Below are 18056 nucleotides of genomic sequence, written 5' to 3'. Positions count from 1 at the left end.
TTGCACAAGAGCAATGATTCAAGGCTCCCATAATTCTCAGAATAGGAACTGTCCTCTCAGATATCTCATTGAATTTGCAGATGATGGCATTCCCAAGTGCCTACTGCCATTGCTCTTTTCGATGGTAGAGGTCACGGGTGCTGTTGAATGTATACCCATAGCAGAGACAAAGAAATTTAAGGTGGTGTATGGGGCATTAAATCAAGTAGGCTGCTTGATTCTTAAATGATAATCGCCAGCACTTTTGTGGTATGGATTTCAGTGATGGTCATGCCATTGAATGTTATGGGGATATGGTTATTATCTATTGAAAATGATCATTCCCAGTATTTGTGTTGTGAATATTACCATGTCACTTTTCAAGTTTGAATTTTGTCCAGGTCTAGTTCATATGGACATTACAAGTCATGAACAAAACTGATCACCACCACTGGTTACCGGAGGAAACAGCTGAAAGTTGGTGAGTAAAAGGTATTGCCCCGAGGAATTCCTGCAGCCATGTCCTGAGGCAGAGATGCTAGGTATGACTCCAACCAATGGTGGGTTTCTGCACCTCCAATTTCCACTAACTTCAATTTTACCGGGGCGCCCTGATGGCAAACTCAATTAAAATGCCAGCTGATGTCAAGAGCAGTCATCTATCTCACCTCTGGAATTCAACTTTTTTGTCCACGTTTGGGAAAAAGACTGTACTGGGGTTTGAAGCAGAGCGGGTCTTGACTAATCCCAAATGGAAGTAATTTGTAATGGCTAGCAACACTCACAGCTCCTTTCATTACCTTGATTTAAGAGTAGGCGGATGTGGTGATAATTGGCTGGACGGCATTTGTCATGCTTTGTGGACGGGACATAACCTAGATAAGTTTTCCAGTGTTGAAGCTTATTGGATCAAATTGGTTAGATGTGGGGCTCATTCTGGAGCACAAGTTTTCAGCACCATAATCGAGGTCCATAGTCTTTGCTGGGATCAGTGCAGTCAGCTGTTTCTTGATATATGTGGAGCGAATCAAGACTTGCACCGTTTTTATTCATTCACGGGATGTAGGTGTTCCTAGCGAGACCAGCCTACCTCCAATTAGAAACATAGAAAAGTTAGTGCAGTAAGAGGACATTCAGCCCATTGTGTTCACGGCAGCCAAGAGGAAAAGAAACTAGTCATTCACTAATTCCACTGTCCAGCACCTGGTCTGTAGTCTTCCAGGTTACAGCATTTCAGATGCAGATACCAGTGAATTCCATACACCCACCAACCTCTGGGTGAAAAAGGTTTTCCTTATGTCCCCTCTAATCCTTCTGCCAATCTCCTTAAATCTATGCGCTCTGGTAATTGACCCGTCAGCTAGGAGACACTCGTCTTTCCTATCTAGGCTCCTCAATTAGGTCACTCAGCCTCTTCAGAACAAGGAAAACAACCTTAGCCTATCAACCTCATCTTGTAGCTGCAGTTCTCAAGCCCTCAATGTGTGGTGAGCCACCTTTTTAAACAGCTGCAGTCCATGTAGTGCAGATACACCCAGTGTGCTGTGGAGTCCAGGATTTTTGACCCAGCGACAGTGAAGGAATGGCAATATATTTCCAAGTAAGGACAGTGTGTGGCCAGGTGGTGGTATTCCCATGCACCTGCAGTCCGCGATCTTCTGGGTTTGGAAGGTGCTTCTAAAGCGCCGGAGTATATTCCGGTAGTGTATCTTGTAGATGGAGCACACTGTTGAGATGTTGGTCACTACGTGATGCAGAAAAGTGATCATCCATATCGCGCATCTAGCTCAATAAGTTTGCAAATCATTCAGGTTTGCTGTTTTCACTCACAGCCTGGGTTCTGTCATCACCAAGGATGGAGGTGGTCATGGAGCTCCCTGTTCCCATTTTGTTCAATTGCCCATCATCATTTAGGATTGGATGTGGCAGGACTGCAGAGCTTTGACCCAATTCTCAGCGCGGGAAATAGAATAACTTATTTATAGCGTGCACGCTGTCCTGTCATAGCTTCACCAGGTTGGCACTTTTTGATATATGCGAGGTCAACTCCTAGTATGCTCAGCTACATTCTTTATTGAATCAGAGCTGGATCCTGTACCTTAATAGTAGAGCAAGGGATCTGTCATTAGATTACAAATTGTGGTTGAATACAATTCTCTTGCTGCAGATAGCCCACAGTGCTTCATGTCATAGGCGCTCAGTTTTGCACTGCTGAATTTGTCTTTTCATTTAACATGGCAGTAGTGCCATACAATGAACTGTCCCACCTCTGCCAGTCAGAGATAGATTCTTCTCATGTAGATCGATAGGTCAGGACAAGATCAAGTAGGTTTTTCCATCGTGTTGCTTCTCTCACCACTTGTCACAGACACATTTTGATAGTTATGCCCTTCAGGCCATGGCCAACTTGGTCAGTAATCCTGCTGAGACACATACGACAGACAAAGATCCAACCAACAGTACATTTTTGCTACCTTCAGTGTGTCCTCCAAGTAGTGTTCGGCATGGAGGAGCATTGATTCATTACGCAAGGGATGACAGCAGGTGTTAATCAGAGGCAGATTTCTTTTAATTTGACTTTATGCTTTATGACAGAGCCACTCCCTCGTAACTGTATACTACTGTACAGCTTTTTGGGGGTCTGTCCTGCCTGTGGGACGGTATATAACCTAGGGATAGTGCTGGAGGCATCTGGACATTGGCCACAAATTATGAATTGGCAAGTACAGCTATGCCAGGCTGTTGTTTGACTAATCAGGCAACCACTTCAGAACAAGAAACGCATATCTGTCCACACCAACCTCCCCTTCTTTCCCCTCATCCCAAGTCACTTCAGGTGAGAGGAGGAATGATGTGTTTATTTGCTCTGGGAGTGGGGAAGCACAGGCAGGAGGTAAATTAGACCAACTTTGTCAGGACGCATACAATTCAAAAACTTGCTGTCAGTGCTCATCTTCCAAAGTAAATCAAGTTGTGCTCAAGGCACATTTAGCAACACGTTGACCCAGACCTCATTCTGCATTCATACCAAGGCCACTGGTTTGCACCAATTCATGACATTATATTTTTATAAATAAAGTTCCTGGGATTTCCAGCGGTTCTGGGGTCATTGATAAGTCCAGCCAATTTTCAGCAAAAAGCAAGTTAACTTGGCCATCATGTCAAACCAAGCCAGTTAACAGTCCACATTGCCAAGCCAACAGATCATTGGAATCAGCCACAGTAATAAGTCTATATAAACATCAGGTGGGAATCTTAAACCTAATTGAGATGCTAAACTTAAGACAATAGTATTGCACAAGTGGATGATGATACACTTCTCATAACAGTCACTGCTTGTCTCATGCAAACATTAACATGTGTCTCGGACTTACCTTCTTCCTCACTATCTCCTTCTCTTTGCCTTCTCATGTTCCCCCTTGTGATTTGTCCTTTGTGTTTCCCTCAATGTTTCTAAAAATATGCTCTGCCTCTATCTTTAATGTTTATATGATTATTTCTGCATATGATTAGGTCTAGCATCACAGTTGGGTAAATTGTAATAAATGTTAAAAATTGAAAATTTAGATTTTTAAACCTGAAAAATACTGGAATGGAAATTAATAGATGGCAAGGACATATCTGAACTGGTGCATGTCGACATCTCAAGAGTTCATTCCCAGATAAGCAATGACGTCAAGATATACGCTGTGGTTTAATTGACACATCTTCCCAGAATTCACCCAGTTGTTTATTCTGTCTATATTATAACAATTCATGTCTCAGTGAACTGACTGAACAACATTTCCATTGCTGTAACAATCATAATTGTTACAGCCCATTGTGTCTGCACCAGCTCATTGAGAATCAGTGCCATTCCCTGCCTTCGCTCCATAACCTTGCACATTATTCCTTTTCACATTACAATCTAATTTGCTTTTGAATGTTTAGATTGATTCTGACTCCACACCACACTGCGTTCTAGACCATAATCACACATTGCATGAAAACATTATTCCTCATATCACATTTATTATAGCTTCGGTAAACTCCAGACCAATTCGTGTGCTCAAAACATTACCAGTTACATGAATCACCTGCCTGAAGAACCAGACTGCAGTTTCACCCATTTTCAACCTACCTTACTGCTGCTCCTACACAATGAGGTTTCCCCCGAGAAATAAAGGGTAAGCAACAGACAGGTAGGCAATGTTTCTGCAATTGCTTTCAAAATAAGAAATGTATCCTATTGTCTACTACAACAGTTTAAATTATTTTAGTAACACTACATAGTGGTTTGCAATTTGTGGGGTTCGGAACAATTTATACTTAGAATTGCTTCCACTGTTTGTGGCTATATTAATAACCATAAAAGCATTGTGCTAGAATGACTTCTAGTGAAATTGCCTTCAAAATTATTTGGTAATTGATACAATGAAAATTACAATTATAAATTAGAAATAATTGCACCCAACTCAGATAAGTCCTTTTCATCTATTAATTTCTATGCTCAGCTTTTCAAAGTTTAAAACTTGCTAAATTTTAAAGCTCAACACTTATTATTTACTTAACTGAAGATGCAGGAGCTAATCATGCATACAAAAGTAATCCTTGTAAACACTAATGATCCAAGTCTTCATTGCAAAGTTCATTCAAAATAGTGTACAAAAATTTTAAGAAACAAATTTGAAAATAATAAGACAAAAAGAAAAGGTACAATGGAGAAAATAGGAGAGAGGAGATGAAGGGAAAGAGTTATGACAAAGATCCTATCATGTGTACAAGGCAAGAAGACACTCAACAGTACAACAGGAAGTTAAGTTAATTATAAAAGTTGGACATACATCATGAGCAGCACTGTGGCACAGTGGTTAGCACTGCCTCACAGCGCCAGGGACCTGGGTTCAATTCCAGCCTCAAGTCACTAGAGTTTGCACATTCTCCCCGAGTCAGTGGGTGTTTCCTCCGGGTGCTCTGGTTTTCTCCCACATCAAGATGTGGTTAGGCTGATTGACCATGGTAAATTGACCCTCGTCAGGGATTGGCAGGGTGAATACATGGGGTTGCGGAGATAGGGACTGGGTGGGATTGTTGTCGGGTGCAGGCTCGATGGGTCGACTGGCCTCCTACTACTGTAGGGATTCTATCACCACCGGAAATCTTTTTTTTCAACAGAATAAAACTGGTACAACTGCTAGCCTCGAAGATGCATCTTCACATTCACATGCCAAAACTAAAGTGCAATAGTTTTAGGAAGTAACCTAGTCACAGAGAACTTTTGATATAGTTAATTATAGGTACATAGGATTCAAAGACAAATTACACTTACTTGAGATCTTTGTAGTTTTCTCTTTTGTGTAACTGAAGATGGCTCTCTCTTCAGTCTCCTTTCTGGCCTGTTTCAACAGTTAAATTGTTCATTAGATCGAACTTAGATAATGCCAATAGGAAATTCAAGTGGCAGGGAAGTCAGCTGCTGAGCACAGATTAGATCAAGTTATAAAAACAAAATAGAACTACAATTTTCCTCCAGTTAGCCTCATCACATTTTTGCCAAAAGAATGTTTTACACAAAATCATTACTAGGAAAGAATTTAACTTAGTTGATCCTAATGAGATCAGCCCTTACTTCCTAGTCTATAGGATGATTAATTTTCTTTAGATACAGCACCCCAACATCTTACAAGTGGTTAACAATCATAATGGTATCTCGAGAAAGGGCAAACTAGTTAAATAGATACTGATTTTGACCTGATCTTAATCCCATAACATTTTTTAGTAGATACTAGCCAATTGGGAGTTAGAGCTTTAAGTTAATTTTATCCTCCTTGTTCAGCCTCCCAAAAGACATTAGTACCCCCACCATTTACAGATCAAGGATTGATCCTGTGATCTTGGTGGTGTACATAGCCACAGCTCACACTACCATATTGAAGTGTTGCTGCTGGAATTTGGTATTATGGGCCAAAATAAATTCCTCTGATTTGACTTTACTGCAGAAGGAGAATGTGGGTTGTGGATTTCGGAATGAATGAAGATCAATTCACTGGTGACCTGCTGGTGAGTAATAGCAAACAGATTAGAGCATGAAAAAAATACTCTTCAACAGCAGTGGTTTGCAACTTTAATTGAGCTCAATAAACAATGAACTTTCCAACTGGTGCCTCGAGATACAACTGTACCATGTGGATAGAGCAGTGAAGCTATTCTGTTAGTAGAGGAAAAATCTAGATGCCTGGATTATTAATCCAGAGATCACAAATTAAAACCCCTCAATATAGCCAAAAAAACCCTTGTTCACCAATCTTTGAGTATGAAATGTGCCGCCTCTGCCTGATGTGGTCTTTACATGGCTCCATTCACATCACTAATGTTGGACATTTAATCACTCTGAAAGTGACCTAGGAAATTACTTTCAGCTGCAAATAGAAGCGACGCAATAAAAGGCCAAGATGGGCAATACATGTCAGTCTTACCAACGCTGTTTCGTTTTTAAAAATTCTGGTGATTAAATTAAAACATTGCAATGTGGAGGGGGTGGGGGTTGGTGTGTAAGGATTAAGATTAGAAAAATTAATAAAAATATTCATATTTTCTATCAAGATTCAATTTATTGTATACAGTTACATTATCAATATGCCCAGTTACGGTCCCATCTTTATAGCAGAACAGACTGCCAAATTTGAACACAGGTAGTGAAAAGAGGATGTGCTGATCTCAATAAGTACCCAACTGTATGAATCTAGAGTATGGAAACAATTTTGATGGAACAAAGCGAACATTGAGTTTTCAGCAGTGTGACATTTGGCTGGAAGGGGCAGAGTGTAAAGATGTTTAGATGCTTTATACTCTGGAAGTAGTAATAACATTCCCACACAGCTGTATATAAAAATCTAGCTGTAGCTTCATGATTGGATGGTCTTCACATTTATCACTGCAGCACATCTTCCTGTTCCCATGCATTTGTTGACTGACATGAGTGAGTAAAAATGATGGAGCAAATTGAGCACGAGTTGAAGTTAAACATGCAATAGGAGCAACAACTGATTTTTGCAAATCTGGTTTTGTCTTTAACAGAACAAAAAGAACTAAACTAGGAACCATTAAAATCAAATAGTTCACACCCAGCATTATAATTTGGAGAGTTGGTTTAGCTCTGGTTCATGTTGCAGAGTGACACCCAATAGCGTGGGTTCAATTTCCCGTACCAGCTGAAGTTATTCATGAAGGCCTGACTTCTCAACCTTGCCTTAGAATAAGTCACCAGTCAGCACTCCCCCCCCCCCCTATAAGAGAAGCAGCCTAAGGTCAACTGGGCCAATGGTGACTTAACTTTTTTACTGACCTATTAAAACAAGACCAGACTATATCACTTAGTCCTTTGCTTATGGTGTACTAGCATTCAATGCTTATACATCACAAGACCATGCCATTAAGAAAAAAGAATGTATTATGACTATATCCTTACGGTTCTGTTTAGAGAAGGAGGAGTGGAAGAGAAGGTGAATACATCCCAGATATCAAAAGGCACTTTAAATGAGTTCATATATTCTCTCCCCACGGTTCAGATAATAAAATGACCACATTATTTTCAGGACTCAAATCATGGGCAGATTTAGGTACCTTCTTAATTGCAGGTCTAGTTAGATCATCCTTCCAGGAGTTGGTTGCTTCTTCTGGAAAGACTTGTTCATGTTTTATTCCCAAAGATACTGGTTCATCACAAGAAAATCCTGAGAGTTAAAACAATAGTTATTGGAAGCACTCTCATTAGTTATTGGCTATCAGCTCACCACTTACATCATGTAAACAAGCCATCTCCAAAGCATCAAAATAATTTTCTTTGCAAGATTGTGTATGTTAACCTCAGAATTTTAGCTTTTGCCTATAACAAACTGCCAGGCTATTTTAAATTGTAGATAGATGTTGAATGCCTCACTAATAGATTGCTGCTAAGCATTTAAGTTTACATTTACATAGTTTTGTTCACATATACTTAATTGAGACTGTCATGTTGTTATGAAGCAGAAGTAGGATGCCCCTCTGAGAACTAACACCTAACCACTCAAAGGGGAGTACTTCACCTCACAGTCTGTAAGAGTGAGTGTGAAGTGGTACGATCTGCTCTTCAGTAACTTTGTGGTTAAATCAAAACAACTCCCTGACACACTCTCTAAAGTGAACAAATAACAATTTATTTATCTAACTAACAGTGAACAAGTCAACTAAGCTATTAACAAACCAAATAAAACATGATTTTAATGGAATGCTGTTCAGATAAATACAAATCCCACTTATTAACAAAAAAAAAGAATTTTAATCACTCTCTAAATTTCAACCAGGTTGTCTCTCTTCTGGAATATTCTGGGCCTTCTCTGCTATCTAGATGAGGCTTTGAGCTAAAAGCTATGAACTATGGCAGGTGCTAACCTCCTCTGTTGCACTGCCCCCTTCTTTTTGTACCTGTGATGACATATCAATATCCCCCACAATAGAATTGGTCCTAGGTTGCCAAAACCATCGGATTTAAATTTAATAGATTATTGGGATCTAGATGCCCAATTCAAATTGATAGGCTGAATTCAAATACCTGAAAGCCTGTTGCCTTGGTAATCCTGCTGCTCGGCCGTACATTACAAATTTTCAATTTGGATGTTTCATTTTGGGCACTCTTTATGCACTTGCAGTTTTTTAAAACTTTCTAAGCACAGAAAAAGCACCACCTTTTTAAAGGCACCATGCAATGCTTTTTCCCTATCTACAATTACTCTACTCAACTTCACAACAATGTACAATGGAACAGCATGACAATTGCCAAGAAGCAACGGTCAGAGGCAAGTGCGCGTCGACAATTAAACAGTGATTAGGTGGCTCCTGCAACGGATTCAGTATGGCGCCACATTCCTAATTTCTAAACAATCAGTCCATCTGAGTTTTGGCTGCTGCAGGGCACAACAGACAACTAGATTTCCCACCACCATGATTAGGTAAGTGAAGTAACAGAGGGCTACCAGTGCCTACAGAGCTGTACATATAACTGGCTGCACTGAGGAGAAAATTGTAAATGAATATCATTCTAGGACAGCAGGGTGGCACAGTGGTTAGCACTGCTGCCTCTCAGTGTCAGAGACCTGGGTTCAATTCCGGCCTCAGGTGACCCTCCCCATGTCGGCATGGGTTTCCCCTGGATGCTCTGGTTTCTGCCCGCAGTCCAAAGATGTGCGGGTCAGTTTGATTGGCCACAGTAAATTTCCCCTTGGTGTCAGGGGATTAGCAGGGTAAATGTGTGGGGATATGGGGATAGAGCTGGGTGGGATCGTCGTCAGTGCAGCCTTGATGGGCTGAATGGCCTCCTTCTGCAATGCAAGGAGTCTATGATTTAAAATACTATAATATACTATAAAATATTATAAACTTGGAAAGAAAGTTTTAAAAAAACAGCATGGCAGAAGTCATACCATCTGAATCCCAAGCTTTCCGCTGTTCGGCCAGTCTATGAAGCCTTGATTTCACCGATGGAACCACAGGAGTATCTGGTTTGATCTCATACTCTAGGGCTCGAAACTTCTTGGAGGAAGTTAAAGCAGATTCTACAGGATTAACATTTTCTCTTTCTTCATCCAAGAAAGAACACTTCTGTCTCTTTAGCGAATCTACTGGCAGTTCTGGAAATCAGGGAATTCCGTTAACTATTCACACACAACAACAGATATTCACTTCATAGGCAGCACCCCTTTCAAAACAGATACTTTTTTCTTGTCCCCCAACACACACAAGGTCCCCCCCCCCACACACACATGCCCACCATTATAAATTCTCCTGTCTCCAGCTGCAATGGACCCACATTTGTCAGCAGGGGGCGGCACGGTAGCACAGCGGTTAGCACTGCTGCTTCACAGCTCCAGGGACCTGGGTTCGATTCCCGGCTTGGGTCACTGTCTGTGGAGTTTGCACATTCTCCTTGTGTCTGCGTGGGTTTCCTCTGGGTGCTCCGGTTTCCTCCCACAGTCCAAAGATGTGCGGGTTAGGTTGATTGGCTATGCTAAAAATTGCCCCTTAGAGCCCTGAGATGCGTAGGTTAGAGGGATTAGTGGGTAAAATATGCAGGGATATGGGGGTAGGGCCTGGTTGGGATTGTGGTCGGTGCAGACTCGATGGGCCGAATAGCCTCCTTCTGTACTGTAGGGTTTCTATGATCATTGGTGCGTGATCGTTGATAACCATCAGCAAAATTAGAGATTAGACTGTTGAAGGGATTGGATTTGTCTTGCCAAGTTTACACTCGGAAATCAGGGACTTCTGCGCTATTTGATTAGAAATGTTAATGAAAAGACTAGACCATGTCCTATTATTTGACTAAACGTAGGAGAATAAGGGAACATAGAAGCTCAAAACTAGGGTAGATGTCGAGAGGTTTTCCTACTTGACTGTCGAGGATGGCAGACTTTTGGAATAAGGTGCCAGCTCATGCAATGCTAGCATTCAAAAGGGAGCATGAAGAGGTTTCTGAAGGAAGTTGATGTCCTTGTGTACAAAATATACTTTACCACTACACATCCCTGAAACATCTTTTTCACCACATTTGAGGGTTGGGAAAAAATTTCCAAGTTCTACTTCCTTTGAAATGAACTAGGTCATTTAGTTGCAATGTGACTCAGTGTTAACGAAAACACTTGTCAATTTGAATCCATCTTTTCATATGTACATGCACAAAATGGGACTTGACAAATAGCAAAAGGATGCAAGTTTTGGATTTCAAGGGTATTTGACAGTGGTTCTGGAGCAATGGGCATTTCCACAGGCCGGTAAATCCTAATGTATGAAGGACGAATTTAGAATAATGATAGCGATAATAATGGAATCTAGAACAGAACACAAACTACTGCATTCAACACAATCACTTCAGAGGCCCAGAGGAATTTCACAAACATTTTGATGCAGTTCAAACAACTGTTGCAGCTATCTCAGAAGAGGGGATAAAAAAACACCAGGCTACCAGTTGTGGACAGACATTTCACATTCCAAACAAACTTCAATGCAAGATTCTCTCCATCCACTTTTTATAGCTCAGTAGCATTGAGTGGGAGCATTTTCAGGGAAGAACTGCTTGCAATTTAACCTTCCAACTCACCACTGCTGTTTTCATCATTGTTCACAGGGTGCTGCTGTCTCAGGCGTTTCAAAGGGCCTCGCAACATTGTTTCTACAATGTGAGACATTTTTTCTTATTTTCTTCTTTGGAGCACAATTCGCTGTCTGCGACCTAAGAAAGAAGGCAGACCGAATAAATAATCACGCACCGTATATCTTTACATTCAAGTGACTCTAGAGTAGCTTGCGGATTGCTTTCCCAAAAGGGGAGGGAAAGAGGATACTGCTGTGACAATGAGGTCCAAAGCAGCAGATAAGTCAGAAGTGCATTCTAAATGAGCACTACAGTTACCTTCCTAAAATTTGTATCGAAATGCAAGAGTGCAGGGTTTAAAGAGATGGTGATCAACAAATGCTAAGCACAATTGGAATTCCTCCTGACAATTCGCCACTGACAGTCAATAGATCCATGATACAGGCAGATAAATAACGGAATAACAAAATGACATATGTTCCCATGACATCCTCTGATTAATTATGAGCAATGTTATACCATTAAAGCAAAATTACTCCCACACAAGCAGGGTAGGACAGTGCACTTCTAAAGATCAGTTTAATGGTACAGATATATGGGCAAATGAGAGTGGAGGTCACTTTTATTTTTTGGGTCTCAGAAGATGTGAGGACAGAGCTCGAAGGTGAATTTGAGGCAACAAAATTTTACATCGCTGGAAAAATTCTCCCATTGGCAGGAGCCAGAGATGAATGTAGAATTGGGGGAAAATTAGCAGTAAAAGAATTTGGAAAGAAGCCTGCAAGAGTCTTGCCAGAACCAGTGAAACTTTCCAGTTACAGCACTTGGGTCAGGGTTAAATGCATGCCAGATACACATCACCACATTAGCAGAATACATTACATTATTTTATAATTGCAAGTTATTGCCATAGCATATGTATAAAAACACTATCTAGATTGTACATAACATGCCACATACCGAACAAACCAAACAAAATCAGGCATCAGAGAATGCTGCATGCTTCTGACCTGGAGCCTGATATCTACAAGCATTTTCTAATCTGTATAGTCCTGTACCTCACAAATAGATTCATTGTTTTGCAAAGCACAGCTTCAGCTCAATTAGATTTTGTGGTCTCAAAGCTGAACAAGTTCCAACTTGGCAGCAGGATAATACATTGGGTATCACATGGTACACAATTCCAATCTTCATAGGACATTTGAATTTATTTTGTTTAAAGTTAACTGCCTGCATTGCTGACAGAACGAAATCCTGAACTTATGACTTGCTTTAATTCTCAGGAGTGGTAGCATACAGTTCTTTTGTCCAGAAGCAATGCCAGGATGTATTACAATGTTTTAACATGCTCTGTTCAGCTTCCAGGGAATTTCTAATGAACACTATGTAACTTGAGTTTGTTGCATTGCAGTTTGCTGCATTGCATTTTGTACAAAATCTTTCTGTAGGAACTAGGATTTAGAACTAGGAATAGGGGACTTGGGGTGGGCTGGCTGGCTGGATACAGAATTGGCTTGGTTATAGATGACAGAGTAGCGATGGAAGGGTGTTTTTCAGAATGGAGAAATGTGGCTAGTGGCATTTTGCAGGGATCAGTGCTATTATATATGTGTGTGTGATCTGGAGGAAAATGTGGGTGGTCAGATTAGTAAGTAACACGAAGATTGGTGGAGTTGCTGATAGTGCCAGAGATTGTCAGAGGATACAACAGGATATTGATAGATTGGAGATTTGGGCACAGAAATGGCAGATGGTGTTTAATCAGGACAAATGCGAGATGATTCATTTTGGAGCATCAAATTTAGGTGTAAATTATACTGTAAATGGTAGAACCCTTAGGAACATCAACATACAGAGGGATCCGGGCGTGCAGGTGCACAGCTCCCTAAAAGTGGCAACACAGGTGGCCAAGGTGATTAAGAAGGCATATGGCATGCTTGCCTTCATCAGCTGGGGCATTCAGTACAAGAGTTGGGAAATCATGTTGCAGCTATATAAAATCTTGGTTCGGCTGCATTTGGAGTATTGCGTGCAGTTCTAGTCACACTAACAGAAGCTTTGGAGAGAGTGCAAAGGTGGTTCATCAGGATGTTGCCAGATCTCAAAGGTGTTGACTATGAGGAGAGGTTGAATAAACTAGGATTGTTTTCACTGGAAAGATGGAAGCCGAGGGGAGACCTGTTAGAGGTCTAGAAAATTATGAGGCATTGACAGGGTAGATAGTCAGAGGCTTTTTCCGAGGGTGGAAATGCCAATTACAAGGGCACAGGTTCCAGGTGAGAAGGGGAAGTTTAAGGGAGATGTGCAGGGTAAGTTTTTCATGATAGTGGTTGGTGCCTAGAATGCAGTGCCAGGGAAGGTGGTGGAAGCAGGCGCATTAGCAACATTTAAGAGGCATCTGGATGGGTACATGAATAGGGAGGGAATAGAAGGATATGAACTGAGTACGGGCAGAGGGTTTTTTTCAAGTTTAGTAGTGCATCATGATTGGCACAGGCTTGGAGGGCCGAAGGACCAATTCCTGTGCTTTTCTTTGTTCTTTGTCCACTTTGGCAGGTAAAATAGAAAAGCAGATTTAAATGGACAGAGACTGTACATCACATGGCTAGCACTGCTGCCTCACAGCACCAGGGACACGGGTTCGGATCCGGCCTCGGCTCACTGTCTGTGTGGAGTTTGCACATTCTGCCCGTGTCCGCTTGGGTTTCCACCGGGTGCTCCAGTTTCCTCCCACAGTCCAAAGGTGTGCAGGTTAGATTGATTGGCCATGCTAAATTGACCCTTAGTGTCAGGCAGACTAGCAGGGTAAATACATGGGATTACAGGGATAGATCAAGAACATAAGAAATAGGAGCAGAAGCAGGCCATCTAGCCCCTTGAGCCTGCCCCGCCATTCAATAAGATCATGGCTGATCTGAAGTGGATCAGTTCCACTTACCCGCCTGATCCCTATAACCCCCAATTCCCTTACCGATCAGGAATCCATCTATCCGTGATTTAAACATATTCAACGAGGTAGCCTCCACCACTTCAGTGGGCAGAATTCCAGAGATTCACCACCCTCTGAGAGAAGAAGTTCCTCCTCAACTCTGTCCTAAACTGACCCCCCTTTATTTTGAGGCTGTGCCCTCTAGTTCTAGCTTCTTTTCTAAGTGGAAAGAATCTCTCCACCTCTACCCTATCCAGCCCCTTTATTATCTTATAGGTCTCTATAAGATCCCCCCTCAGCCTTCTAAATTCCAACGAGTACAAACCCAATCTGCTCAGTCTCTCCTCATAATCAACACCCCTCATCTCTGGTATCAACCTGGTGAACCTTCTCTGCACTCCCTGCAAGGCCAATATATCCTTCCGCAAATAAGGGGACCAATACTGCACACAGTATTCCAGCTGCGGCCTCACCAATGCCCTGTACAGATGCAGCAAGACATCTCTGCTTTTATATTCTATCCCCCTTGCGATATAGGCCAACATCCCATTTGCCTTCTTGATCACCTGTTGCACCTGCAGACTGGGTTTTTGCATCTCATGCACAAGGACCCCCAGGTCCCTTTGCACAGTAGTATGTTGCAATTTTTTTCCATTTAGATAATAATCCAATTTGCTATTATTTCCTCCAAAGTGAATAACCTCGCATTTGTCAACGTTATACTCCATCTTCCAGATCCTCGCCCACTCACTCAGCCTGTCCAAATCTCTCTGCAGACCTTCTGCACCCTCCACACGATTCACTTTTCCACTTATCTTTGTGTTGCCTGCAAACTTTGTTACCCTACACTCAGTCCCCTCCTCCAGATCGTCTATATAAATGGTAAATAGTTGAGGCCCCAGTACCGATCCCTGCGGCACGCCACTAGTTACCATCTGCCAACCAGAAAAGCACCCATTTATTCCGACTCTCTGCTTCCTGTCAGATAGCCAATCCCCAATCCATGCTAACATCCTACCCTCAACTCCGTAAATCTTCTTCAGCAACCTTTTGTGAGATCCTGGGTGGAACTGTGGTCAGTGCAGACTTGATGGGCCAAATGACCCCCTTCTGCATGGTAGAGATTCTATGGCTGATTCCTGTGATGAAGTGGCTGTCTTATGATGAAAAGGTTAAACCTATACTTGAGTTCAGAAGAATGAGATCCTCAAACACAAGATTCTCAAGAGGCTTGACAGGGGAGGTGCTGAGAGGATGTTTCCTATCGTGTGTGAATCTAGAACTGGAGAATAATTTCAACTTCCCTTCATAACATAAAAAATAGGAGTAGGCCATCCAACCCTTTGAGCCTGCTCTGCGATTCAACGAGATAATCACGGCTGATCATTCTTCAACACCAGTTTCCTGCACAATCCATGTATCCCTCTAACATTTAGCAATTTATCTCAGTCTTGAACATACTCAGCAACTGAGCCTCTACCATCATCTAGGGCAAAGAATCCCAAAGATTTACCACCCTCCAAGTGAAGAAATTCCTCATCTCAGTCCTAAATAGCCTGCCCCTTATTCTGAGATTGTGTCCTCTGGCTCCCCAGCCAAGGGAAACATCCTTCCTGAAAATATCTAAGTTGTATGTTTGAATGAGATCACCTCTCATTCTTCTAAACGCCAGAGAATAAAGGCCAAGTCTATTTATTCTTCAGAGGACAATTCCTCCTTTCTAGGAATTAATTTAGTGAATCTTTCTTTCACTTCATCTACAGTAAGTGTATTTTTCCTTGGATAAGGAGACTAAAACTGCACTATGCTTCAAGTGCAATCACACCAAGGCTCTGTATAACTGCAGTAGGACATCTTTATGCATATACTAAAATCCTCTTGTAAAAAGGTCAACATACCATTTACCTTCCTAATTGTTGGCTGTATCCAACTTTGTGATTTATGTACAAGGAGCCCCAAATCCCTCTGCAGATTGATATTTAAAGTTCTGCTTTTCCATTCTATCTAAGTAGACAATTTCACATTTCCCAACATTATATACTTATTTGCCAATCACTTAACAGTCACTGCTCCTGTGCAGTTTGTGCCCTCCACAGTTAAGTATCAGAAATCTTGGACACATTAAGTTACTGATATAGAGTGCAAATAGCTGAGGCTCCAGGACTCCACGAGTTATACCCCAACATCTCAAAGGTGACCCATTCATTTTTGTTTTCTCTTTATTAACTAATCCGCAATCCTGAAAGAGGCAACTGATCTGGTTTCATGTGATGGGGAAAGAGAAAACGACAGAGTGTCCAGGTTCCCCAATTACTTCTCAATATCCTTGCTGAAAGCACGTCAAAAATCAGACTACAGGATCAAGCACAGCCGTAGTGGCTCCACATCCAGGTTCAAATATAATCTCTCTATTCAGAAGAGAGGGAATTAGAGCATATTTGGCTGGTGGAAGTGAGTAGGCCCAAATAATTATAATCCATTTAGAAATATTAATTTCACTTAAACAGCTTGACTTAAAAGCATACACAAAATTCATTTTCTTAAACAAACTGAAGACTGTGATTGCAGGACACAAGTTATGCACAGCAGATACTATCAAAACGACAGTTGAAAAGCTTTTAATATTAAACTGTCCTTGAGTCCAATAAGTAATAAGCACATTCCATGACCCAGCAGGAATTTCTAAACTAGGGTGTAACTTGGCAAACCGCCACTGGGCAAATTCCATCCAGCTGAGAAATTCTTAGGCTTAACTTCAGGCAAAGATCCATTTAGAGATTCCAACAAAGGAGGGAGGACAACATGTACTTTATTTTTCCTCCTTAACCAGGCGTTTGGTCACCTGCCTTCATATCATTAGTACAGAATCGGAGTTTGTTTCACAGAGCTCCAGTTAAAAAAGTGTTTTATGACAAATTGTGGTGGCAAAATGGTGCACAGACTGTCCTATTACATAGCTCACTTTAAAACTCTGATTTTTACAAAGTTTCCCAGACTTTTTGGAATGGCAACTCTGAAAACACTTCATCTTAAAAACTGACAATTTCCAAGTGGATTGATGAAAACAAACAAACAATCTGACCACCCAGCTTGGGGAACATTAAGTTAAGGGGAGAGAAAGCCCTGGGCACACCCAAGGCTAACCCTAACCCTGGCGCACCCGAGGGCCGGGTACTCGCTGCGCCCCCCCCAAAGCTTCAATAAGCAGGCAGGTCAGCAGCTCCACTCGGACAAGCCCCTCACTCACCGCCAGCCGTACCGCCTCCACCAGATCCGGTCCTCGTTCTTCCCCCGCGACCGCTGTAACTGCTGCTCCTACCGTTTGAACTCGGCGCCTTTTTCCGCGCATGCGAATCCAGCAACGGTCACCACCTCCCCCCCCCCAACAAAAACCAGCACACTGCGCGTGGCAGACAAGGAGCGTGTCCGCGAGGCAAGATGGCCCACTGGCAAATGTAAGATGCTCACCCTGGCTCTGGACCCCTCCCGGTGGGAAAGTGCTATGATGCTTTCTATAATCGCACTGAGACACACACAAAATTAAAATACAGCTGATGCTGGAAATCTGAAATGAAAACTGAAAATGCTGGAAATCCTAAATGCTGGAACACCATCCACCAGGTACACGGTACATACTCTTGCAGCTCGGCCAACGTTGTCTACCTGATACGCTGCAGGAAAGGATGTCCTGAGGCATGGTACATTGGGGAAACCATGCAGACGCTACGACAACGGATGAATGAACACCGCTCGACAATCACCAGGCAAGACTGTTCTCTTCCTGTTGGGGAGCACTTCAGCGGTCACGGGCATTCGGCCTCTGATCTTCGGGTAAGCGTTCTCCAAGGCGGCCTTCACAACACACAACAACGCAGAGTCGCTAAGCAGAAACTGATAGCCAAGTTCCGCACACATGAGGATGGCCTCAACCGGAATCTTGGGTTCATGTCACACTACATGTAACCCCCACAACTTGCCTGGACTTTCAAAATCTCACTAGCTGTCCTGTTTGGAGACAATACACATCTCTTTAACCTGTGCTTA

The 18056-nt window shown here is 42.1% G+C and overlaps 1 protein-coding gene across 6 annotated transcripts in view; it reads right to left on the bottom strand.

The window, feature by feature from the left end:
* Window positions 1-17483, bottom strand: part of LOC144492745 (anillin-like) — a 62975-nt gene extending 45492 nt beyond the window's left edge. For 2 of the 6 annotated variants that reach the window (XM_078211126.1, XM_078211127.1), the window contains exons 1-5: window positions 17260-17483; window positions 11090-11221; window positions 9417-9623; window positions 7582-7691; window positions 5288-5354 (exon numbers count right to left, since the gene is read on the bottom strand). In XM_078211126.1, coding sequence (XP_078067252.1) covers window positions 5288-5354; window positions 7582-7691; window positions 9417-9623; window positions 11090-11177 — 472 coding nt within the window. In that variant the 5' untranslated portion in view covers window positions 11178-11221; window positions 17260-17483. The remainder of the gene's footprint in view (window positions 1-5287; window positions 5355-7581; window positions 7692-9416; window positions 9624-11089; window positions 11222-17259) is intronic. The other 4 variants (XM_078211128.1, XM_078211129.1, XM_078211131.1 and 1 more) reach the window with 3 other exon arrangements.
* Between the last annotated feature and the right edge of the window lie 573 nt (window positions 17484-18056).

This window comes from Mustelus asterias, chromosome 4 (genome assembly GCF_964213995.1).
Source record: "Mustelus asterias chromosome 4, sMusAst1.hap1.1, whole genome shotgun sequence".
In the NCBI taxonomy this organism is placed as follows: domain Eukaryota; kingdom Metazoa; phylum Chordata; class Chondrichthyes; order Carcharhiniformes; family Triakidae; genus Mustelus; species Mustelus asterias.
The sequence above is the reverse complement of the archived record's forward strand: the minus strand, read 5'-3'. Positions and strand labels throughout refer to the sequence as shown.